The sequence below is a fragment of the Bos mutus genome, chromosome 26, assembly GCF_027580195.1.
Source record: "Bos mutus isolate GX-2022 chromosome 26, NWIPB_WYAK_1.1, whole genome shotgun sequence".
Taxonomy (NCBI): domain Eukaryota; kingdom Metazoa; phylum Chordata; class Mammalia; order Artiodactyla; family Bovidae; genus Bos; species Bos mutus.
The window spans coordinates 5,095,150-5,120,140 of NC_091642.1; the positions used below are offsets into that span (position 1 = coordinate 5,095,150).

Here is a 24,991-nt window from a genome sequence, read left to right on the forward strand (position 1 = left end):
AATGTATGATTTAAAAGAAATCTTAAAATATTTTGAAAGTAAAACTTTTCAGTCCTGTAGTTAACATTTGAGACAAGAGGAGATCAGAATTGCAACATAGAATATTTATTTAATAATGACAATGGGAACTTCAAATGTAAAATCCTCAGTTATACTCTTATACGTTCTTTATTATTAAATTGAAAAATTGTAAGCATGCTTATCATTCAACTAAAGAAGTGAATGAGAAAAATAACCTGAGAAAAACATGATGAATAAATTAATCAAGAGAAAATAATGAAACTGGAATATATTTTTAAAACTCAAGACTCAGGCAGACCCAAACACTGTTTCTATAAAAAAAAAAAAAAACAAAAAAAACAAAAACAGTGAAACAGACAAGCCTCTCGAAAATCTAATCAGGAAAAATGATTGACGACGAAAGCACACCGTTGTGAGTGAGAAAAGGATAAAAGCCAATGCAATCATTTCAAAGACGAAGAATAAGCAACTCTAAAAAAGCAAGGCATTTTAAAATTTGAATGAAACAGGTGATTGTTTTAGGGAAGCACAACTAAACCAAAACCAATTTCAAAAGAAGGTGAAAACAAAGAAGCCAAAAATAATTTTTAAATCTATCAAGAAGGTATCACAAAAATCAAAACCCCAAGCTCTGATGCTATTGAACACGTCTGTCCATCACATTTAATTCCGTCACCCTTTGCCATGAATACTGGTATCCCCCACTTACACAGTAATCCCATTTCTGTTTCTAAAGCCAGTTGTTCAATAAGGACTCGTTACCCTTCAACCAGGGGCTTTCCAGATGGTAAAGAATCTGCCTGCTAATGCAGGAGACGCAAGAGATGTGGGTTTGATCTCTGGATCGGGAAGATGCTCTAGAGGAGGAAATGGCAATCCACTCCAGTATTCCTACCTGGGAAATCCCATGGACAGAGAAGCCTGATGCGCTATAGTCCATAGGGTTGCAAAGAGTTGGACATGGCTGAACGATTTACCTTGCATGCACGAATCCTTCAGTCACACTTGCTATGATTTGATGACTTCTTGGCATGTCAGGGGTGGGTAAGACCTGGGAGCTGGCACCGGTTGGGTGTCCAGTGGCGCACAGGCCCAGGATGGAGTCCCTGAAGCAGGGAGTTGCCTGGGTTGTTTGCTCTGTGGAGTTCTGAGTCCCAGGTTGAATTAATTCCCAGGATAGACAGGCAGCAGGAAGCTCTGCCAAAGTGGTCTTCCATGTGGTCCTGTAAGTCAAGCCTGCATTTCTGCCCTGCTTGTTATTTCTATTTCTCAGGGAAGAATTCCTCCTCTCTGACATATTCCACTTTGCAGGGGGAGGGAAGTTGTTCAAGCCATTCATCCATTCTGCCTCCCATCCATCATCCTGGCCAAGCACCCAGTACGGGCAGAGGTCCAGGTGCTGAGGGGCTGGGAAGCTAGACCAGCCCCTAGCCCACCCTGATGCATGGACCATAGCCTTGGAGGCTAAAACCAGGCGCCCTCTTGCACTCTCTCCTCTCGTAACAAGGCAATATGCACCCTGGAGTAACGAAACCCTTTTCTCACTGACGAATACTATCCTTAGTATCGTGTTCAGCTCCTCTGGAGATGAGGTCTATAATACTGCTGAGGACACAGCTGGCAGTCTTCCTGGGAGCATTGCTTTCACGATGGGTGGACAGCATGCTTAACAATCAGGCAAGTCTCAGGGGCTGTGATGGAAGGGGCCGGGTTGAGAGCAGAGAGCAGGAAATGCTGGGAAACTCCTCTGCCTGTTGTGTGGCCCAGCTGGGGAATCAGCGTCTACACAACCCGGTTGTGAAGTGAGTTCTTCCCTTCTGCTGAGCCCCCAGGGACGGCTTTCCTCCGCATGATCCCAGACCACCTTCTGAGGTGCTTTCTGACTCAGGGGCCTCATCTCCTAAAAGCTCGCCATGTGACCGGACAAGACTGGGCCTGCAGGGGTGCCTGCAGAAGACCTGCAAAGGGAAAGCGGGGCTCAGGACTCAGAAGCTCAACAGTGGTGGTGTGAATGGACCCGGCTGGCACTGACCAGACAGCTGGCATCGTAAGAACCAGGGAGGCACCACTGTATTCATCCTGTTCTGGGTGTCCAGCTGTCGTTTTGAAATAAGAGCCCCTCTAGCAAGCAAGTTCTAGGGTGGACAGAGAGAAGGAACTAGAGGCTGGACCTTGACTTGGTTCATAAAGGTGACAGGCTCTAGACCATGAAGTCCAGAGTGTTTTCCTGGACTCATGGAGCTGACCATGGATCTGTGTAAAATCTGAAGCGGAAGACTCTCTGTGCATAAATACACCTTGGTAAGGCTCACAATGGCTATCATGGCCAGGCAGGGCTCCATACAGACCTATCCTGGATTCTGGAATTCATTATTGAGGAGCTTAATGTTTTATCATACAAAGGAGTTCAGCAAGATAGGCACTTGGATGTTTTCAAAGTCGATATGCCCAGGAGAGAGTCATATATTAAAGATTATGCATTTTTAGTTTTTTTTTCTTGTTATTATCGCTTCTGACATTGGTTTCTGCTGACTTCGTTTTTCATTCTCAAAAGTTTCTCATAACTTCGTGTGATGGTTTAACTCATGCAGTAATTGTTAGTTGTATGTTTAATGTGGAAAGAGCCCAGAATGAGGGGCTAATGGGAGACCAAAAATGTTAAGGTTATTGAAAGCCAAGTCCACTTTCTTTGGGAGTGGAGTGGGGTGAGCTATGCAGCTGGTGGCAGCTTGGACCCCGTGACCAGGCTCAGTTCTAACTAGGTTTGGAAGGAAATGATGGACGAGGCCCTAAGGATACAAGAAAGGAAGGCGTGCCAGGTAACAAGTGAGTCCAGGCGCAAATTAGGGATGTGAGAGCTGGACTATAAAGAGAGCCGAGCACCAAAGAATTGATGTTTTTGATCTGTGGTGCTAGAGAAGACTCTTGAGAGTCCCTTGGACTGCAAGGAGATCCAACCAGTCCGTTCTGAAGGAGATCAGTCCTGAATGTTTATTGGAAGGGCTGATACTGAAGCTGAAACTCCAATACTTTGGCCACCTGATGTGAAGAACTGACTCATTGGAAAAGACCCTGATGCTGGGAAAGATTGAAGGCAGGAGGAGAAGGGGACGACAGAGGATGAGATGGTTGGAAGGACATGAGTTCGAGTAAGCTCTGGGAGTTGGTGATGGACATGGAGGTCTGGCGTGCTGCAGTCCATGGGGTCTCCAAGAGTCGGACACGACTGAGCGGAACTGAGACAAGCAGACAACAGAGGGACATGGGGGCGCCCCTGAGTCCTGAGTCTTCCCGTGACCTCCTGCGCCCTCTGCTGGCAGATTGTGTGCACTGCGGTTTCTCCTGTGAGTTCTGTTTTCTGATGGCAGGCTGTCTCTCTCTGCCCTTAGTAAAACCCCAAGGCCTTTCCCAGAGCCAGTCCAGCACACAGGTGGAGGGTGCCCAAAGTGTTTCCTCTGGCTTGCTGTCCTGTCCTGGTCACTGACACCTCCTGCCCCTGCATTGATGTGGCTGGCCTGGGTTTCCAATACTTAATCCCTCCTGTGGGGGCAGGGGCTTCTCCCCTGGGACCTCCTTCCAGGGTGGGGAGGAGGCTCTGATTCACACTGTCCCACAGCCTCTGATGTAGCCCAGGTTTTTCCAAAGTGTGGAACCTGAGACAGGTGGTTTGCATGGGGAAGTGAAAGGTGCATACAGAGGAGATGATGGAGCAGGACTCACCCGCCCACTTCAGCACTGAGGATCTGTAAGCCGGTCACAGACCACACTCTGCCGAGATGGGCGACTTGTCAGTGCGGTTCCTGGGCTGTGTCATATGCCGTGAGGATGCTGTGCCTTTTCAAGCTGTGCCTTTTCCAAGCTCACACTTGGAGCTGCTGCTGATAGAAGGCCTCCTCCTGTGACCCTGTGTGTGGAGGGCAGTGCTTGGGAGGACGGGGAAGGAGGCTGAAACCCTCACTGGGCCCCAGGTGGATTAGCACATCCTTCTCACTTCCTGCAGACAGCTGGGAGCAGGGTGGAGTGCAGGGTCCTACTCGAAGCCAGTTAGATCCGGGCTGAAGTGCTGGGTGTCTGCTCAGCTTGCTCTCCTGTCAAGTGGATATGATCCTGTCTAATAACGCAGAGAGGGTGTCTGGTGCATCGAGAAAGACACAAACAGGTGCTCCACAAATGACCTTTTGGTTTCAACAGCTAGCTATTTGTTAGCAGCCTCTTCTAAAGCATCTCGCATGTGCTTGTGCACCAACACACGCGCACACACACACACGCTCAGACACCCGAGGTCCCAGGAGACGGGCCTCTGCAGCATCTCCCAGGAGCTAAGCAGGGCTCTGCTGAGTCTTCAGCTGCTGCTCAAAGCACCTGCCTGGCCCCATTGCCTTCACTTACACACAGGGAGGAGAGGAGGTGGCCAAGCATTCTAGAACCACTCGCCTACTCTGTGCAAGCCTCCACTGGCTGCTCCACAGGGCAGAGGTGTCCTGGGAGGAGCTGGGGCAAAGGCGTCCCTCTGGAGCTCAGAAACATTAATTCATTTTGCCACATGTCTTGTGCTCTTTTTTAAAAAAAATATTTTGTTGAAGTATAGTTGATTTACAATGTTGTGCTAATTTCTTCTGTGCAACAGAGATTCAATTATATATATATATATATACATTCTTTTTCATATGTTTTTCCATTATGGTTTATCAGAGGATGTTGAATATAATACCATGGGCTCTACAGTAGGATCTGGTTGTTCATCCTTTCTATACATAATTGGTTGCATCGGCTAATCCCAAACTCCCACTCCATTCCCCCCTCTGCCCACTTCCCCCTCTGCTCCTCTGAGGCATCACGGGGAACACATGTGCTGAGTGAAACATTACCTGGCCTGTTGGTGTGGAAATGGGGACCTTCCTTTGATGGGAAAGACTTGGCCACATCCTAGGTGAAAATTATGATTAATTGAGAGAATGCCCCCCTCCAGTGTCCCCACTCCTTCGTTCATGTGCAAATACCAATGAGGTGGGGCTGGAGTTATCAAAGCAGTTTGGGAAATTCACTGATGTGAGAGTCAGTGCTTTCAGGGTGCGTGGGTCTGGACTCCAACAGCCCCCCAAAAATCCCTTCATTTACCAGCCCGGGTCAAGCTCAGGGTGACGGTGGTCCTGTAAGAACCTCATGCCATCCCAGACAACAGAAGACCTGCACAGCCTGCCCCCACCAAGTCCTGCAATGAGTGTTCCTTGTATCCACACGTCTTCTTCCCCAAGAAAGAACACCCACCCACCCACGGCCATGTGATGACCAGTCAGCTTCAGTCATGCTGCCCTGTCGCTTCACGCTCCTTGTCTGGCAGAAAGGAGAGCAGTGGAGACAGGGCAGTTCTAAGGGGAAAATTGTTTCTTTAGTGCAACTGTGACCTGAAGAACAAGCAGCGCTCCCAGGGAAGCGACTTAACAATGGGTGAGGAGACACCGTTGCCGCTGGGCAGTGGTGGGCACCACCCAGAGGAGCAGCGGAGCTTTCGTCAGCCTCCTGTCCACGCCCATCGATAGGGAAGCCATCAGCAACAGCTCACGAACACGCCAACAGCTCACGGACACGCCAACAGCTCACGGACATGCCTCCCCCGACCAAGTCATGGAGTCGTGGGAACGTGGTCTATGTCTGGATAGCCTAACTGAAGAATTCGATCCAGGCTGGAATCCCAGCTTCTCTCCAATGAGCTTGGGGACTTTGGCAAAGAGTCTTGACAGACATGCTGCCCCCACTGCAAATGGAGTCAATCACAGCGCCCACTCCCCTAGATGGAGATTTCCAAAGTCCAAGAAGGACACACGCTGCCTCCATTGTGTCTGGCACTGACCGCACGTTATGTCCCCTCATCTTCTCAGCCAGACCAGAGAGGTGACCACGGGGCACGCTCGCGGCCGTAAGCAGCCAACACCTGCGAGGAGAACAAGCTAGACACACAGCAAGAAGCAGCAGAGACGTACGGAAGGTGAACGAAGAACAAATGAAATAGAGAGCAGAAAACCAACTGGGGAAAATCACCAGAACTAAAGGCTGGCTCTTTGAAAAGAGACCAAAGTTTAAGATTTTTCTATGATCCGTATCCCTAGACTCAAGATGGCATTTCCCATCCTGTCAGAGAAATCTCTAGCAAGAGATGCAAAGGGTGAGATTTAGCCTTGCCATAGAGACAGGAAAAGAAATGGAAAAGAAATACAAAAAAGCAAAATGGCTGCCTTACAAATAGTTGAGAAAAGAAGAAAAGCAAAAAGCAAAGGAGAAAAGGAAAGATATAAGCATCTGAATGCAGAGTTCCAAAGAATAGCAAGGAGAGATAAGAAAGCCTTCCTCAATGCAAAGAAATAGAGGAAAACAACAGAATGGGAAAGGCTAGAGATCTCTTCAAGAAAATTAGAGATACCAAGGGAATATTTCATGCAAAGATGGTCTCAATAAAGGACAGAAATGGTATGGACCTAACAAAAGCTGAAGATATTAAGAAGAGGTGGCAAGAATACACAGAAGAACTGTACAAAAAAGATCTTCACAACCAAGATAATCACAATGGTGTGATTACTCACCTAGAGCCAGACATCCTGGAATGGAATGAAGTCAAGTGGCCCTTAGGAAGCATCACTACAAACAAAGCTAGTGGAGGTGATGGAATTCCAGCTGAGCTATTTCAAATCCTGAAAGATGATGCTGTGAAAGTGCTGCACTCCATATGCCAGCAAATTTGGAAAACTCAGCAGTGGCCATAGGACTTGAAAAGATCAGTTTTCATTCCAATCCCAAAGAAAGGCAATGCCAAAGAATGCTCAAACTACCGCACAATTGCACTCATCTCACACAGGGACAGAGGAGACAAGTGAGCTGCCGTCTATGGGGTTGCAGAGTCGGACACGACTGAAGCGACTTAGCAGCAGCAGCAGTAGCACATGCTAGTAAACTAATGCTCAAAATTCTCCAAGCCAGGCTTCAGCAATACATGAATCATGAACTTTCAGATGTTCAAGCTGGTTTTCGAAAAGGCAGAGGAACCAGAGATCAAATTGCCAACATCCGCTGGATCATGGAAAAAGAAAGAGAGTTCCAGAAAAATATCTATTTCTGCTTTATTGACTATGCCAAAACCTTTGACTGTGTGGATCACAATGAACTGTGGAAATTTCTGAAAGAGATGGGAATATCAGACAATACCAGACCACCTGACCTTCCTCTTGAGAAACCTGTATGCAGGTCAGGAAGCAACAGTTAGAACTGGAAATGGAACAACAGACTGGTTCCAAATAGGAAAAGGAGTACATCAAGGCTGTATATTGTCACCCTGCTTATTTAACTTATATGCAGAGTACATCATGAGAAATGCTGGGCTGGAAGAAGCACAAGCTAGAATCAAGATTGCTGGGAGAAATATCAATAACCTCAGATATGCAGATGACACCACCCTTATGGCAGAAAGTGAAGAGGAACTAAAAAGCCTCTTGATGAAAGTGAAGGTGGAGAGTGAAAAAGTTGGCTTAAAGCTCAGCATTCAGAAAATGAAGATCATGGCATCTGGTCCCATCACTTCATGGGAAATAGATGGGGAAACAGTGGAAACAGTGTCAGACTATTTTTTGGGCTCCAAAATCACTGCAGATGGTGATTACAGCCATGAAATTAAAAGACGCTTACTCTTTGGAAGGAAAGTTATGACCAACCTAGATAGCATATTAAGAAACAGAGACATTACTTTGCCAACAAAGATCCATCTAGTCAAGGCTATGGTTTTTTCAGTGGTCATGTATGGATGTGAGAGTTGGATTGTGAAGAAAGCTGAGTGTGGAAGAATTGATGCTTTTGAACTGTGGTGTTGGAGAAGACTCTGGAGAGTCCCTTGGACTGCAAGGAGATCCAACCAGTCCATTCTGAAGGAGATCAGCCCTGGGATTTCTTTGGAAGGAATGATGCTAAAGCTAAAAGTCCAGTACTTTAGCCACCTCATGTGAAGAGCTGACTCATTGGAAAAGACCCTGATGCTGGGAGGGATTGGGGGAAGGAGGAGAAGGAGACAACAGAGGATGAGATGGCTGGATGGCATCACCAACTCGATGGACATGAGTTTGAGTAAACTCTGGGAGTTGGTGATGGACAGGGAGGCCTGGCGTGCTGTGATTCATGGAGTCGCAAAGAATTGACTGAGCGACTGAATTGAACTGAACTGAACAGTTTGAACTGATAGAGAGAGGGAAGACTGGGATTGAGACTTGCTGATTTGCTTTTTTTTTTTTTGGCTCTTTCTATGAGTCTGTGAAATTAATGGCAGGTTTTTCAGTGAGTGAAAATTAGGCAGAGGTGCAGGGCAGTTGATCCCCTGGGGCCACCCTAAACCAGTGGGAATCCAAGTCTAAAGACCCCATCTCCACACTCACTGTCAGGTCAGGGAGACCTAAGGGCTGGTGATGAGAATATGGCAAATCGTTGGCCACCAAAGGGGCAAGGTGACTGTGTCTGCTGGTCTTACACAGGTTGGAACGAGGACAAGGTGGATTCACTAATGTGGTGAACAGTTACAGTTGACCCAAGCTCCAGTTCCAGAGAAAACAGATGGCTTCTCTCTGCATCCAGCCTGCCCCTTCCCCAGTAGAAAGAGCAAATGGTGTCTGAAGACACAATACCAGGGACAAAGTGGACACCAGACAGCCAGCAGCTCTCCACCTGCAGCAGGAGCTGAGCGTGTGCAGAGGGTCTGGTGGGGGCTGCCCCAACTGGGGAGGAGGGATGCCCAGGAGGAGAAGGGGTGGCAGCTGGCATGAGGGAGGCAGGGGTCTTCGAAGCAGGAAGATGTCCATGTCCTTTCTCAGAGTCATCACTCTTCTTTGACGCACATGTGCCGTAATCACAGAGCAGGAACCCATGGTGGGTGTACAGCCCTTCCGGGCTCCTCCTTGCCCACCCAGGAAGAGTTTCCAGTTGCCAGATGTCTTCTGTGGTCTTCAGGGAGGCTGACAGGACCCTGGGAACAAAGAGCGGAGAACTGGAAGGAAAGACTTCCAACAGAGGGGAGAATGACCCGTGAAAATGCGTAGACACACAAACATTTGGGGGTAGGAAGGTGTGAGCTCTCCCAGAGGTTCCAGAGAGAACAGGGAAAGGGGAAGAGAGTGTAGGGACTCAGGTGCGTTTGGGTGGAGGCTGAAGGGTGACAGGGATGGGGAGAGGGTATTTTTTTTGAGGGGGAGAGGGTATTTTTAAGTTGCTTTGCAGGACTTTCAAAAAACATGCCGGCTGCTCCTCCCCTTCTGTTAGACTCGTGGATTTCCGCAAGACCATTGATTTCAATTCTCATGCTTCTTTGAATCAACTTTTCTCAAAGATGGAGTCACCCAAGGTCTTGGCTACAGTGTGAAGATGGACTTGGCCCCTTCTGTCAGTGAAGGTATGCACCGGCCAGGCTGGGGGAAGACCTGGCCACCCCTGCCCTTAACCATCTTCTTTTTCTTTCATCATAGATATCTGTGAGAGGTAATGTGAAATGGTCACTACCAAATTATTGGAAGGATAATAACTTTGAGTAATTAATACACACACGATTTGGTAAGGTACTGTAGCATGAACAGCCATCTTCAGGAACTGCAGCTCTGGCTCATAATAGCATCGTTGTCAGGAAACTAACTGCAGCCCCATGGGCTCCTTTGTCACACTTGTAGAGAAAAATAAAGTGGCCCAGTAAAGCAGCCCAATCTGTTGCTGGGTTTTAGTACTGAGTGATGCTTAACACTAGTTGGGGAGGCTTGGAGCCTTCAGAAAGATGAGACTCGCTTACTAAACCTCCCATTTCTAATCTGAAGTGAGTTCTAAAATTGTCACCATCAGGGCTTCCCTGGTAGTCCAGTGGCTAAGACTCCATGCTTCCAACGAAGGGATCCAGGTTCGACCCCAGGTCAGGGAACAAGATCCCACATGCTGCAACTAAGATTCAGTTCAGTTCAGTCGTTCAGTCGTGTCCGACTCTTTGGGACCCCATGAATCGCAGCACGCCAGGCCTCCCTGTCCATCACCAACTCCTGGAGTTCATTCAGACTCACGTCCATCGAGTCAATGATGGCATCCAGCCATCTCATCCTCTGTCGTCCCCTTCTCCTGCCCCCAAGATTCAGTGCAGCCAAATAAATACATAAATACTTACAGATCTCACCATACAGAAAACCAGCTGTGGGAGGCTGCCCAGTGCCTCGTGCCTGTCAGATTCATGTTACACATCCTGATGAGTGGAGAGTCTCATAACTGAGGATGTTGAGCCATGTGAGCTCTAAGGGTCTCTCTGGGACAAAGTTCTGGGTCTGTTTTCCACTTTTCTAAAGCAAGTGTCTTTTACAGTTGTGGACCCCACACCGTTTACTACTGATGGCAAAGCAGTCAGAAGGATGACCATGGTGAATGTGTGCTCTCCAGTACAGCAGGGTTTGAAGTTCAAGTTTGCCTTGCAGAGGAAGTGGGCCTCCCATTTCCTCTCTGCTGGTCCATCACCCACCCTGAAGTTCTGGGAACTGGGCCTGGAATGACTCTCATATCGTTGAACGTTCTCTGTAATTTATTTCATGTAAACTTTCTCTTCACTCAGCAAGAGGTACTGAGGTCCCTGTTCCATTCAGTTCAGTTGCTCAGTCGTGTTCAACTCTGCGACCCCATGGACTGCAGCACGCCAGGCCTCCTGTCCTTCACCCTCTCCTGGGGCTTGCTCAAATTCATGTCCATCTAGTTGGTGATGCCATCCAACCATCTCATCCTCTGTTTTCCCCTTCTCCTCCTGTCTTCAATCTTTCACAGTATCAGGGTCTTTTCCAGTGAGTCAGATTTTTGCATCACGTGGCCAAAGTGTTGGTGTTTCAGCTTCAGCATCAGTTCTTCCAATGAATATACAGGGTTGATTTCCTTTAAGATGGACTGGTTGGATCTCCTTGCAGTCCAAGGGACTCTCAAGAGTTTTCTCCAACACCACAGTTCAAAAGCATCAATTCTTTGGAGCTCAGCTTTCTTTATAGTCCAACTCTCACATCCATACATGACCACTGGAAAAACCATAGCTTTGAATAAATGGACTTTTGTCAGGACAGTAATGTCGTTGCTCTGCTTTTTAATATGCTGTCCAGGTTGGTCATAGCTTTTTTTCCAAGGAGCAAGTGTCTTTTAATTTCATGGCTACAGTCACCATCTACAGTGATTTTGGAGCCCCCCAAAATAAAGTCTCTCACTGTTTCCATTGTTTCCCCAACTATTTCCCATGAAGTGATGGGATCAGATGCCATGATCTTAGTTTTCTGAATATTGAGTTTTAAGCCAGCTTTTTCACTCTCCTCTTTCACTTTCATCAAGAAGCTCTTTAGCTCCTCTTTGCTTTCTGCCAAAAGGGTGGTACCATCTGCATATCTGAGGTTATTGATATTTCTCCTGGCAATCTTGATTCCAGCTTGTGCTTCATCCAGCTCGGCATTTCACAGGATGTACTCTGCATATAAGTTAAATAAACATAATGACAACATAGAACCTTGATGTACTTCTTTCCCAGTTTGGAACCAGCCTGTTGTTCCATGTCCAGTTCTAACTGTTGCTTCTTGACCTGCATACAGATTTCTCAGGAGCCAGGTCAGGTGGTCTGGTATTCCCATGTCTTGAAGGATTTTCCACAGTTTGTTGTGATCCACACAGTCAAAGGCTTTGGCATAGTCAATAAAGCAGAAATAGATGCTTTTCTGGAACTCTTTTGCATTTTCAATGATCCAATGAATGTTGGCAATTTGATCTCTGGTTCCTCTGCCTTTTCTAAATCCAGCTTGAACATCTGGAGGGTCATGGTTCATGTACTGTTGAAGCCTGGCTTGGAGAATTTGAGCATTACTTTGCTAGTGTGTGCAACTGTGCAGTAGTTTGAATATTCTTTGGCGTTGCCTTTCTTTGGGATTGGAATAAAAACTGACCTTTTCCAGTCCTGTGGCCACTGCTGAGTTTTCCAAATTTGCTGACATATTGAGTGCAGCACTTTCACAGCATCATCTTTTAGGATTTGAAATAGCTCAGCTGGAATTCCATCACCTCCACTAGCTTTGTTTGTAGTGATGCTTCCTAAGGGCCACTTGACTTCACATTCCAGGATGTCTGGCTCTAGGTGAGTGATCACACCATTGTGATTATCTTGGTCATGAAGATCTTTTTTGTACAGTTCTTCTGTGTATTCTTGCCACCTCTTCTTAATATCTTCAGCTTTTGTTAGGTCCATACCATTTCTGTCCTTTATTAAGCCCATCTTTGCATGAAATGTTCCCTTCAGATCAGATCAGATCAGTCGCTCAGTCGTGTCCGACTCTTTGCGACCCCATGAATCGCAGCATGCCAGGCCTCCCTGTCCATCACCAACTCCCGGAGTTCATTCAGACTCACGTCCATCGAGTCAGTGATGCCATCCAGCCATCTCATCCTCTGTCGTCCCCTTCTCCTCCTGCCCCCAATCCCTCCCAGCATCAGAGTCTTTTCCAATGAGTCAGCTCTTCACATGAGGTGGCCAAAGTGCTAGAGTTTCAGCTTTAGCATCATTCCTTCCAAAGAAATCCCGGGGCTGATCTCCTTCAGAATGGACTGGTTGGATCTCCTTGCAGTCCAAGGGACTCTCAAGAGTCTTCTCCAACACCACACTTCAAAAGCATCAATTCTTCGGCGCCCAGCCTTCTTCACAGTCCAACTCTCACATCCATACATGACCACAGGAAAAACCATAGCCTTGACTAGACGAACCTTTGTTGGCAAAGTAATGTCTCTGCTTTTGAATATGCTGTCTAGGTTGGTCATAACTTTCCTTCCAAGGAGTAAGCGTCTTTTAATTTCATGGCTGCAGTCACCATCTGTAGTGATTTTGGAGCCCAGAAAAATAAAGTCTGACACTGTTTCCACTGTTTCCCCATCTATTTCCCATGAAGTGGTGGGACCGGATGCCATGATCTTCGTTTTGTGAATGTTGAGCTTTAAGCCAATGTTCCCTTGGTATCTCTGATTTTCTTGAAGAGATCTCTAGTCTTTCCCATTCTGCTGTTCTCCTCTGTTTCTTTGCACTGATGGCTGAGGAGGCTTTCTTGTGTCCCCTTGCTATTCCTTGGAACTCTGCATCCAAATAAGTGTATCCTTCCTTTTTTCCTTTGCCTTTAGTTTCTCTTCTTTTCTCAGCTATTTGTAAGGCCTCCTCAGACAGCCATTTTGCCTTTTTGCATTTCTTTTTCTCGGGGCAATTCCATCCTTCTGTCTTCATATTTAATTCCCAGTGATCCTCCCTCAGGGAGGCATTGCTTTCCCCAAGGGGTGATCAAGGGAGGAGAAGCTGCAGCCATGGGCCCCATCTCTGCCCACTCTGTCTCCAGGGCAATGATTGAGCCTCCTCTGGAGTCTGTCAAACCAAAGGAAGCAGCGTCTCTTTACTCGAAGGCTAAAATAATATGGAGAACCCTCACATTACTAATATTTCTGAAACACTGAGAGATGAGTCTGATGTTCCTTCTCTATGATGATAGCTTTGCCTTCCAAAGTTTACTTTTCAGGGGAAAAAAACTTCAGCAAGGCATTAAAAACCCACGTACATCATCTGTGTTCCCTGCAGAGAAATCAAAAATATGTAGGAGCTTAAAAATAACCCTGCCTTTTCCAGGTAGCTCCTCACTCGATATTAAGTGCCCTCCTCTCCAATGCAAGTGTTCATGATGCTAAATTAACTGTTAACAAGCACTTTAAAATAGTATAAATTATGCTAATTCAGAAATATTCCCGTTCCCAAACTGATTATTTTTAACCTCCCAAATTGCTGTGCTTTTGCATCAGCAGCTGAGGAGTTGGGGCACTGTGAGCAGGCATCTTTCTGAGTGACTTCTGAATTCCTGGCCCTTTCCACACATGGTTTCCAGGGACGCCCCCGGCTCATGCCCTGTGCCCTCTAGCTATGCTCCGTTGTGATTCTGGGAGGCGGAAGGACACCTCCAGCCCTGACCTGTGCTGAGTGTCATCCCTTAAGGTCAGGGCCACGTGGGAAAGGTCATCTGCTTCTGCCAGAGCCGCCATCATGGGATGGAGGGCTCACGTTGGCTTGCTGGCCCCTGCTGGGGGTGTACATTTCTCCCCACTCACGCCTTCCCCCAAAATACATCACAGACTCTGATGGTGAGTGGCAGAGGAGTGTGTAATTTCCTCGGTTGTGTCTCGTCACAACAAAAATTTGAAGCGACGGACGAGCTTTACAGCTCTCGGATGGACCAGTGTTACAGCTCCATGTTACAGCTCAGTTTTATTTAGAAAATAAAAGAAAATACCTCCTTGAGGCTTGAGGGCATGATGACCCAAAAGACGCAAAGAGAAGAGAGACAGACAGAGACCCCGGCCCTTTGGCCCCTCTTTTCATGTCTTTTTTCCCTCCCTGGGCCTGCCCTGTGTAAATTGGGCTCACCAGGAGTGCTGTTTGTTCTACCTGAGGTCCTCACTCTGGTCCTCAGACCTTCCTTTGTTCTATTTTCGTGGGCTTTTCCCTTCCTTGTCTTTTAGCCACCACCATTCTGGACCCTGTTTTCTATTCTAACCCCCTAATGGTGAGGACACCCCCAAAGTCTGTGTGAAAGGCCTCTCTGCTCATCCTTGCCTGGTCTTCACCACATGTCCTTCAACAAACTGAGCTGCTTGTTGGGTGTCCTTCAAACACACAAGGCCCACTCCTGCTGTGGGGCATGTTGCTTTCACTGAGGTGTAGCCATAACGAGGCTTCATTTAATGGAGTGAAGTTTAGCAAAACCCAGAGCCATATCTTCTTCCTTTGAGGGAGAGTCCCACCTGCCCCTCTCTTGCCCTCAGCTCCCCATCCTATGGCCAACCCCCACCCTCTTCCCCAGCATGGATGCCCATCTTGCTCTTGTCCTAGTCATGGCCTAAAGGCAGAATTGTTTAGGAAAAAAGGGAAAGAAAGAAAAGAAGCTTGATTTTTCGGAGCATGAAATCTCTGAGAAAGTCCTCACAGAGGAATCAAATGTGCCTGGAGTCACCCACGATGAGAAGCAAGTCCACTTGGGGAGACGTGGAGGGGACCCCACAACTGGACGCCACCCAGCTCCCTAGCCTCCCTGAGCCGCCTCCTCCCTGCGGGTCTTCCAGCCGTTCCTTCACAGTGGGGGGCTCCCCCTCATATCTGGGAGGTAGCAATTACTGCTCCTCCCCACTCCTGACTCTCCTGCAAGTCTGTCCAAGTCTACTCATTCTCCGGGTGTCCCCCAACGTCTGTGTGAAAGGCCCCTCTGCTCTGCCCTGTTCTGCCCAGTGCTCACCACTTGTCCTTCAACAGACTGAGTCCTACTCGGCTGAGGTCTCATCCATCCCCTAACCAGACTCTGAGATCCATAAGGACAGGACTGGGTGTCTTCTAGGGCATTGTGCAAAGTACCTGCCATGGAGCTGTAGACATGCTCAAACTGTTTCATAAAATGGCACAGCCAGTTACAAGAAAGGAGAAAGAACAGATGAAATTCGGCCCTCCCCAATACTAAAAATGTGCTGTGCTCAGTCGTTCCATCGTGTCTGACTCTTTGTGACATTATGGATTATAGCCCACCAGGCTCTTCTGTCCATGGAATTCTCCAGGCAAGAATACTGGAGTGGGTTGCCATTTCCTCCTCCAGGGGATCATCGCCACCCAGGGATTGAACCAGCATCTCCTGCATCAGCAGGCAGATTCTTTTTACCACTGAGCCACCTGGGAAGCCCTATATTGAAAACAATTGTTAAGTATTAGCAATGGCTAAACAGGTGGCCCTGGAGAAGGCAAAAAACAGAGAGAGTAAAAGGAATATATCACTGCATCGAGAGAGGCAAGCTGTGTCCTGGAAACTCCTTCTAGAAGGAATGCCTCCAGAAGACACTTGACACAGAGGTCAGTTTTTCCTTGACTAGTTCTGTAGCCCAACCTTGATTTAAAAGGCAAAAAAATAAAAAATTAAAAAACTGTGTCTGCCTAGTTTGAGAAGTTCATTTTTTAAATAAATACACTTACATATTTATATTAGGAAATTTCTTTAACACATGTAAAATGTGTCCACGTTTCCTTTCCTGTTAGATTTGCCATGCACCCAGCCCTCTGGAGCCCAGTGTGGAATTCCTGGTGACTGGGGGGATGAGGACATGGGGGAGGGCCCTGGGTGGGATATGCAGTCCAGGGATTGTCCAGGGAGACTTTGTGGGGTAATTCGTGGTGCAGGGCAAGAACTAGAACCCAGATGCTGTTCTAGAATAAAAACAACCATTTCCAAAGGGCCAGGACTGGTTCTATAAATTTCAGCTATAGCTTCTGCTATGTGAAATGCTGACTATCCAAAAACTCCCTGAGGCCAGGGGCTGGCCCCTCCCAGGTGGGTGTGTCCTTGTAATCATTTTAGGATGGTGGTGAATAGCCAGTTTCTAACATACTCAGAGAAGGCAATGGCACCTCACTCCAGTACTCTTGCCTGGAAAATCCCATGGATGGAGGAGCCTGGTGGGCTGCAGTCCATGGGGTCGCTAAGAGTCGGACACGACTGAGTGACTTCACTTTCACTTTTCACTTTCATGCATTGGAGAAGGAAATGGCAACCCACTCCAGTGTTCTTGCCTGGAGAATCCCAGGGACGGCGGGGCCTGGTGGGCTGCCATCTATGGGGTCGCACAGAGTCGGACACGACTGAAGCAAGTTAGCAGCAGCAGCAACATACTCAGTGGAGGATGAATATTCATATTCGTCAGAGAGTAAAAATTCAAGCAGAAAAAAAATCCATGTTCACGTGTATCTAAAATGTCCTAGGGTGGACTGGACATTGAAGACAAGTTCAAATAAACTGGGGCACCAGCCGTTGAGCCAGAGGAGGCTCCTCTGAGTCTCCTGGGTTCTGTCACAGCCTCCTGGGAGGCCTGGCTGGAAGAGACAGAGTCACAGCCTGTGTTTGAGCCAGGACACATCTGGATAGCATACAGGACTCCAGTGCCTTCTCTGTTTCTTACCATCTAAGCTTCAGAGAAACCTGGGAAGTCTGATGCCTCTCAAGTGAAATGGCACATCCCAGGAAATGAAGCCCTCACTCACGTTGGACACTGAGAAGGTTAAAAGGAGAGGTTAACAAGGCTTAGCCAGGGGGCCCTGGGGTTGGGTTGAGGGAGTTCCAGCCTGAGCCAGGCTCAGCTCTGCTCTGTCTGTAAGGACACATAGACAGAGGGTCCTGGGACCTGAGTGCTTTCTGGGCTCCGGGTCCCAGACAGTTAAACAGAGATGAAGAGCAGTGTTTGAGGAAGATGTACACGTGTATAAACATGGATCACAATGCTCTTTAAGAAGGCAGTGTCAGCTACAGATTGGCACTCGCCATCTCCCTCTACAAGGATTAAGTCAGGTAGATGCTGCTGCAACTGCTGACCTTCGACACTTCCGGAAAATAGTTCAGGGTGGAGAGCAGAAATGAGGCACTCTTTGCTCTGGAACAAACTGGCAGAACAGGTCTTCAGATAGTTTTTCGGGAGCCGATTTTATGAGCCCAATTCTTATATCTCCTCATTTCTAGAAAAGCACTAAAATCCTTCATGGGGATCACTGCTCCTCGTGACTAACAGAAGCCTCCTGCAAAAAATACGTGCTTGACTGCACGTACTCCATTGACCTCCCGCTGCGGTCTCTGTGGAGCAGTCTCTGAAGTGCTATCTGAAGTGCTGTCTCCCTGGCTATAGTTCTCACTTTGCCCCAAATAAAACTTAACTTGCAACTCCAACTCTCACGATGTGCATTTTCTTTTTTTACGTCAGGAGCAGAATATAAGCAGTGGCTTTTATATTCTACATCAGGGGATAATAACATAGTATGTCAGACACTGAGACTTTTTAAACAACAGTTTATTTTTTGTTGTCAATGATTAACTCTTGGGCCTACTAGAAGAATATCATGATTATAGTCAATAAAAAAATATAGATGATAGAATAAAATATTAGGTTATACAAAGTTAGTTTTTTTTTTTTTTTTTTAAATCATTGTCCAGGAACATTTTTAGGGCTTGTGCTTTGTGGAGGGGGAAAAAAAAAACAAGAAAATTTAATTTGTGTTTCTTTTTTACACTTCCCTCAGTTACAAGTTAAGAACACATATTGAGAATCATTTGTGGGTGCCTAGGACAATAAACAGAAGGACCACAAAAATTAAAACAAGTTCTAAAGACCCTCATATATACAAACTTCTGTACAGAATGAGCCCAAGAAGAATTCACCCAATTAAAACCATCGCCTGTGGTCTACATATCCTTTTTTTAAAAAGAGAGAAAATGGATCTTCCTACACTCATACTTACTCTTTCCACTTGATCCAGTATTTTTAATGGTGTCTCCACTCCATAAATTAGTAACTGTTCAGTAGCAGAGAAATATCCTATTTTAAATTATACCAAGGGAAATCAGGAACTTCCCGGAAAGGGCTGACCATAGTTGTCTGAAGGAGACTGAAGGAGCCCTCAACCCACAGAAAGCACACCACCAGGTGAAGGCAGGAGCATTCCGTGAGACATCCTGGGAGAGTCACCTGGGGTCTAGTGGGGAGCTGAGGACTTGTCCACTGTTAGTACACAGTTCTAAACTCTCCTTCCTGTGCTCTGCTCAGGTCAACTGGGCTCTTTGCTAATGTGTCATCTGGCACAAACAGGAAGGGCTTTTGGGCAAGACTTAGGCTCTTCCAAGATGGACACACTCAGACGCTGATAAACACAGCCGCGTGTCCCAGGCCCGTACCCGCCTCCTTACTCCCTGATGCTAAAGCCCGCTCACCCTGTGGCTGGAGACGAAATCCTGTTAGGGAAAAGCAATTGCACTAAAGGTCAGACATCACAGGCCCCATGAGGTAAACGCCAGACGTGGGAGGAGATGTGAGGGAGGGGAATAATGCCGGCTCGCCCTTCGGGGGATGCCGCGGCTTCACTGCACGATCCCCGAGTCCACGGAGGTCTGCTTGCGCGTCGTCTTGGGAGGGGGCGGCGGCGGGGTCTTGCTGGGCAGAGGAGGAGGCAGATGCTGGAAGACAGAAAATGAGGGGATGGCTCACTGCTGACGCTCTGGCAGGAGAGACGTGGTCTCTGGGAGGTTCTGACCTGGTAGGGGGATGGGCAAGGGAAGCAGCCCTGGGTGGGAACATCCTCTCCCTGCAACGCGGGGCTGGCAGGTCACCACTCTCAGGACTGGGCTGCTGGTGGCCACAGGCCTTTCCAGGGTTTCTGATGAACCACTTTTCACAAAGCACACACATCAGACATCTGAACAGCCTCTGAGAAGTGTAGCCACTGCTCTTTGGGTGGCGGTCTTAATCGTGCATGCTTGCATGTTCTGTTGTGTCCGACTCTTTGCAACCCTGTGGACTATAGCCCGCCAGGCTCCACTGTCCATGGGATTTCCCAGGCAAGAATACTGGAGTGGGTTGCCATTTCCTTCTCCAGGGCGTCTTCCCCATCCAGGGATCAAATCCGTGTCTCTAGCATCTCCTGCCAGGTCTTCAGTTGTGGCGTGTGAACTCTTAGTGGCAGGATGTGGGACCTAGTTGCTAAGACCATGGACAGAACCCAGGCCCCGAAGTGCAGGTGGATTCTTTACCACTGAGCCACCTAGGGTGGTTCTAAATCCATGTGCTCTTGATCGAGGGGCGCCTGGAAATGGACTGGTTTCAGAATTGGGCAGTTGAAATGGTCAAGAACAAGGGAAGGGGGACAACGCAGGACCCAGGGCCACCCAGGCAGCCTGGCCACGTCACAGCTGAGCCCCCCTGGGAAGAGGACCCACAGGCCCTTCCTTACGTCCCTTGAAGATGCTCAGGGACAAACAAGTCCTCGGAGGTGCTCTCTGGAGCTGGGCCAGAGGCCTGCCGTGCTCTCGGGAATGGAAAAGCCACACGAGAGAGGGTCAGCCGGGCTACACTGGCCCCTGCGGCCACCATCCCCCTGACCTGTTGACAAAACAGTCTCTCTCCCACAGTCTCTTCTGCATTGGTAAATAACGGGGATGAGCAAGGTTGAGGGGATGTTTAAACTCTTCATGGAGGAAGCACAGTTTATCAAGAAATGGCTGCAGCTGTCTTCCAATGCTACAGATAAACATTTGCAAAGCAGAACCAGAGACACAGACGTAGAGAAACAATGTATGGACCCCAAGAGGGGCAGAGGGGGTGGGATGGATTGGAAGATTGGGAGTGACACACAGACATTCCTGCATATAAAATAGATAACTAATGAGAAGGACAGGAAAGTCTGCTGTGGTGCAGTCCACGGGGTTACGAAGAATCAGACACAACTGAGTGACTGAACAACAACGAGAACCTAATGAAGAGCACAGGGAGCTCTGTGATGACCTGAATGGGAGGGAAATCCAACAAAGAGGGGATATATGTGTCTGTATAGCTGATTCACTTTGCTATATAATATAAACTAACACAACATGAGAGTCCCTTGGACTGCAAGGAGATCCAACCAGTCCATCCCAAAGGAGATCAGTCCTGGGTGTTCATTGGAAGGACTGATGTTGAAGCTGAAACTCCAGTACTTTGGCCACCTCATGCAAAGAGCTGACTCATTTGAAAAGACCCTGATGCTGGGAAAGATTGAGGGCAGGAGGAGAAGGGGATGACAGAGGAGGAGATGGTTGGATGGCATCACTGACTCAATGGACATGGGTTTGGGTAAACCTTGGGAGTTGGTGATGGACAGGGAGGCCTGGTGTGCTGCGGTTCACGGGGTCACAAAGAGTCGGACACGACTGAGCGACTGAACTGAACACAACATTATAAAGTAACTATACTCCAATAAAAAATTTTTTTAAGTTTTTTTTACAGAAACAGGTGGCTGGCTGGATATAGCCCATAGTTTGCTTTTCAATCTCAAGAATGAATTTACAACTGTAATGGTGACAGGAGACACTGAATGGACCTGCCAGAGCGTGAGTGACCAAGGGCAGCTCGTGCCCTGCTCTTGGTGGGCATGTGATGTGCACGAGAGGTCACGTGTTGACCACCTAGGTAAATGAATGAGTGAGTGAACAGATGAATGCATGAATGAGCGAGCAGACGAAGAAATACACAGACCAGGATAAGCAGGCACGAGTCACAGGCAGAACAAAGCAGAGGGGCTCGCAGAGCACTGTCCTCTGCGGGTGAGAGTGCGCTGTTAACAGCCTCTCAGGGCAGGCACATGTTCAGCTCAACGTGAGAAAAGAAGTTTCAAAGGCAGGACGGTGGCAAAGCAGCGTCTAACTCATCACCCAAGTTCCTCCTAATTCACAGGCAAATAAATACTAAAGTGACCCAGGGCTTAACAGAGAGAAGAGAGTCAAGGTGTAAAACAGAACTGATATAATGATTTTTAGACTTTGTAACAAGAGAGGTAAAAGAATAGATTTGTAGTGCTCAGTCATTAAGTCCTGTCTGACTCTTTACGACCCCATGGACTGTAGGCCACCAGGCTCCTCTGTCCAGGGGATTTCCCAGGCAAGAACACTGGAGTGGGTTGCCATCTCCTTCTCCAGGGGAATCTTTCCAACCCAGACATGGTAAGAATGGTCAAAAGAGGGACTTCCCTGGTGGCCCAGTGGCTAAGACTCCTCGCTCTCCATGCAAGGGGCCTGGGTTCTATCCATGGTCTAGCAACTAGACCCCACATCCTGCAACTAAGAGTTCACACGCCACAACTAAAGATCCTGTGTGCTGCAACTAAGAACCAAATAAATAAATGAATATTTTTAAAAAACGATGACAAAAAGAGAAAAAGAATGGTCAAAAGAAACGCTGATTTCCAGGTCTGATGAGACGGTTGCTTGTTTATGTGTGGAAGTAGACGGTAAGTGTGAGCCATTTTTAAAGAAAGGACGATTTAAAGTGGCAACAGCTAGACAGCTGACTCCAAGCCTGAGGGTGATGACAGGAGGCTGTGGACCAGCCCCCAGAGCAGGCGAACGATCGTAGTCCTACAGCAGATCTCAGGGCCTGCCGGGGAGGCGCCCGCGGACACCCAGTGATGACACCCTGGCCCACAGGCCTGTGTCCTGAAGGCGCACTCATGCTGCAGGTGAGTCAGAGAGCAGACCAAGAGCAAGGAGACTCGGGTGATTAATATCGTGGCATTCACAATGCCTTTACACATGGAGCCAGAGCTGGTGTGTGTTTGCCCTTCCACTAACAGTTGCGGTGGCTTCCAGGTGGCTCAGCAGTAAAGAACCCACCTGCCAATGCAGAAGACACGGGTTTGATCCCTGGGTGGAGAAGGTTCCCTGGAGAAGCCAATGGCTACCCACGCTGGTATTCTTGCCTGGGAAATCCCATGGACAGAGAGGAGACTGGAGGGCTACAGTCCATGGGGTTGCAAAAGGGTTGGACATGACTTAGCAACTAAACAAAAACAATACAATGCAGAAACTGAGATCATCAAATGTCTCCCCTGAATTGACCTGTAACAAAAATGGATTTGCTCTCATTTTCAAGTTCAGAGTTTTCAGTGTCGGGAGACCCGGAGGACATTCTTGTCTTGCTTTTCCAGTAAAATACAGGTATGAAAGGTGAGGGAATCAGTTAACTCCGCTGTTAGGAAAACAACACCCCAACCAATCAACGTGCCCACTCGGCTCCCTGGGTCTCCTTTTATTCTAACCTGTGGTTAAAACCTGTGGGAAGGGTCAGGCTTACGCTTCCTCAGTTGCTACCAACCATTCCAGCTGCCTGGCCCCTTCTCCAGGGCTGGCCCCCCATTGTGGAATCTCGAGGGACAGAGAGCTGATTCGCAAGTCCCTTGGAAGTACAATCCATTCCTTCAGCCCTGAAGACGAAGCCCCACTGCTTATTTGGTTTTCTTCCACAAAAGCAATAATCAAATAAATACGGTGTTGTGGTGATCTCAGTTGCTCAGTCGTGTCCGACTCTTTGTGACCCCACGGACTGTAGCCCGCCAGGCTCCTCTGTCCATGGGATTTCCCAGGCAAGAATACTGTGGTGGGTTGCCCTTTCCTTCTCCAGGAGACCTTCCCAACCCAGGGACTGAACCTGAGCCTTTGTGTCTCCTGCACTGGCAGGCAGGTTCTTTACCACTGAGCCACCTGGGAAGCCCCGTCAAATAAATACGGTGTTAATAAATCCCCTGTCTTTTTCACTCCTCTCACAAGAAGAGAGAATAAACTTGCAAGAAACTTGGTGAGAAAGTTTCCATTAAAAAAAAAAAGAAGGATATAGGATTTATATTGTTTTAGAAGGGGAAAGAAAACCCACACCTTGCTGTTATGCAAAGGATCTTGGCCACAGAGCCAGCTCGTGTCTCCGATGTCTCCAGGAGCTCGGCTGCTGTGCAACTTACTTTATGGAGACTGACCGATTGATTGCCTGAGTCAGGGAGGCTGCTTCCCTCTTCAGCCCGCAAGGCTTCCATTTCACTGGGCTGTGAGCAGCGTGGCCGGGGGATGGAAGAACCTGGACGCAGATCTCCCGGCACCGTGGGGTCATTTCAGAGGCACACGCTGACCTCTGCATGTGGCCAGGCCAGCCAACAACAGAGCTGCCCGAGTGACCACAGCCTTGAGAAGCAGGAGAGAAGGTGGGGGACCTCAGAAGAGTGTTTCTAGAGCTGCCAGCGGGTTAAAGTGGCTTTTTCGGGGTTTTAGCTGATATTTGCATCAGTAGGCAGGCCCAGAGGCCTGAGCAGTGAGCACACATCAGACCAGATGAATGACAACTTCCATGGGGGGACCAGCCTCAGGACTGATGCGTAGGAGGGCCCTAGTTGGCTGATCATGCTGGTGACAGCCAGCACCCCGAATCTACGCGGGTGGGGATAGGTCCCAGGGCTAGAGGCGGGGCTAGGAACGGGCAGCCTCGAGGAGCTGGGTTGTGCTCCAGCTGGAGCCAAATCTCGTGCTCGGCTACAGTTTCTTTGTGTGGCGCGCACCCATCCTCACCCACACACGGCCAGTGGGAGAGCGAGGCTGCCTGGAATCAGGCTGGGACCAGGGCTTCTTCAGGGCAAGGGCAGTGTCCAGGAGCACGACGTGTGCCCCGCGTGTGGGGTCAGCCAGCTTCTTCAAATGACAAATGTCTTCATACAAAAAGCTACTTTTCAAAACCAAACTTTCATAAGAACTGCACCTCAAGGGCAATGACCTCCAAGGTCACGAGAGTGGCCCCTGGACCCACCAGCTGGAATTCTCCCTGCTCTGCACGGTCCCCCTGGGAATGTACGTTCCCATGGTGATGACACAGGAACCCCGGGCCACATACATCCGCGTTCTAACCACTGCCACAGCTTTCCTGGAAATCAAGCCTTGGCTTGTCTAAAGTAAACACGCCAACATCAGGAAGGAAAGGAGGAGGAACTCCTGTCTTGTGGAGGGAAAGAGAGGATGGATCCACGTTCCTGAGCCCTGACTTACCCTCTGATGAGGAGGAGGGGGTGGGGGCGTTGGTGAGCCCGTCAAGTCCAGGTTCTCGCTCACGGTCCCGTAGTCTGCGCTGGTGCCTTTGAGAGGCAGAGGGGGCGGAACCTCAGCCACATCCAGCCCGGCCACGGTCATGCCGTTCAGCTCCAAACCTGGAAGAGAGCGAGAATGAGAACCACACCCCCAGCCCCGCCGGGAGTGATGAGCGTCCCTACACGGCTGCTTCGTGCCCTCTCGGGAGTGGCAGGGCAGCGGGAACCCTTTATCCCCCAGAAATGCCCGTCAATGGGCAGCGAAGAGATCGGGAGGGGGCAGAGAAGGCTGGGGCTGTGTCCCCTGCAAGGGAATGTTCCAGAAGGAGAATCACAGGATGCTGAACCCCGAGCTTAAAGGGTGGATCAGACCACTGGAAAAACAGCCACGTCTACCTGGGACCCCTCTGGTCCCTCCTCGACTGCCACGCCTGGGGGCATCTATACAACTCGTGGGTCACAAGGACCATATCCGCCTGGAGCGTTCCGAAT

General features: G+C 48.6%; 1 protein-coding gene across 1 annotated transcript in view; it reads right to left on the minus strand.

The window, feature by feature from the left end:
* Positions 1–17,907: 17,907 nt before the first annotated feature.
* Positions 17,908–24,991, minus strand: part of DOCK1 (dedicator of cytokinesis 1) — a 559,920-nt gene continuing 552,836 nt past the window's right edge. Inside the window, exons 52-53 of the mRNA XM_070363418.1 lie at positions 24,462–24,619; positions 17,908–19,085 (exon numbers count right to left, since the gene is read on the minus strand). Coding sequence (XP_070219519.1) covers positions 18,990–19,085; positions 24,462–24,619 — 254 coding nt within the window. The 3' untranslated portion in view covers positions 17,908–18,989. The remainder of the gene's footprint in view (positions 19,086–24,461; positions 24,620–24,991) is intronic.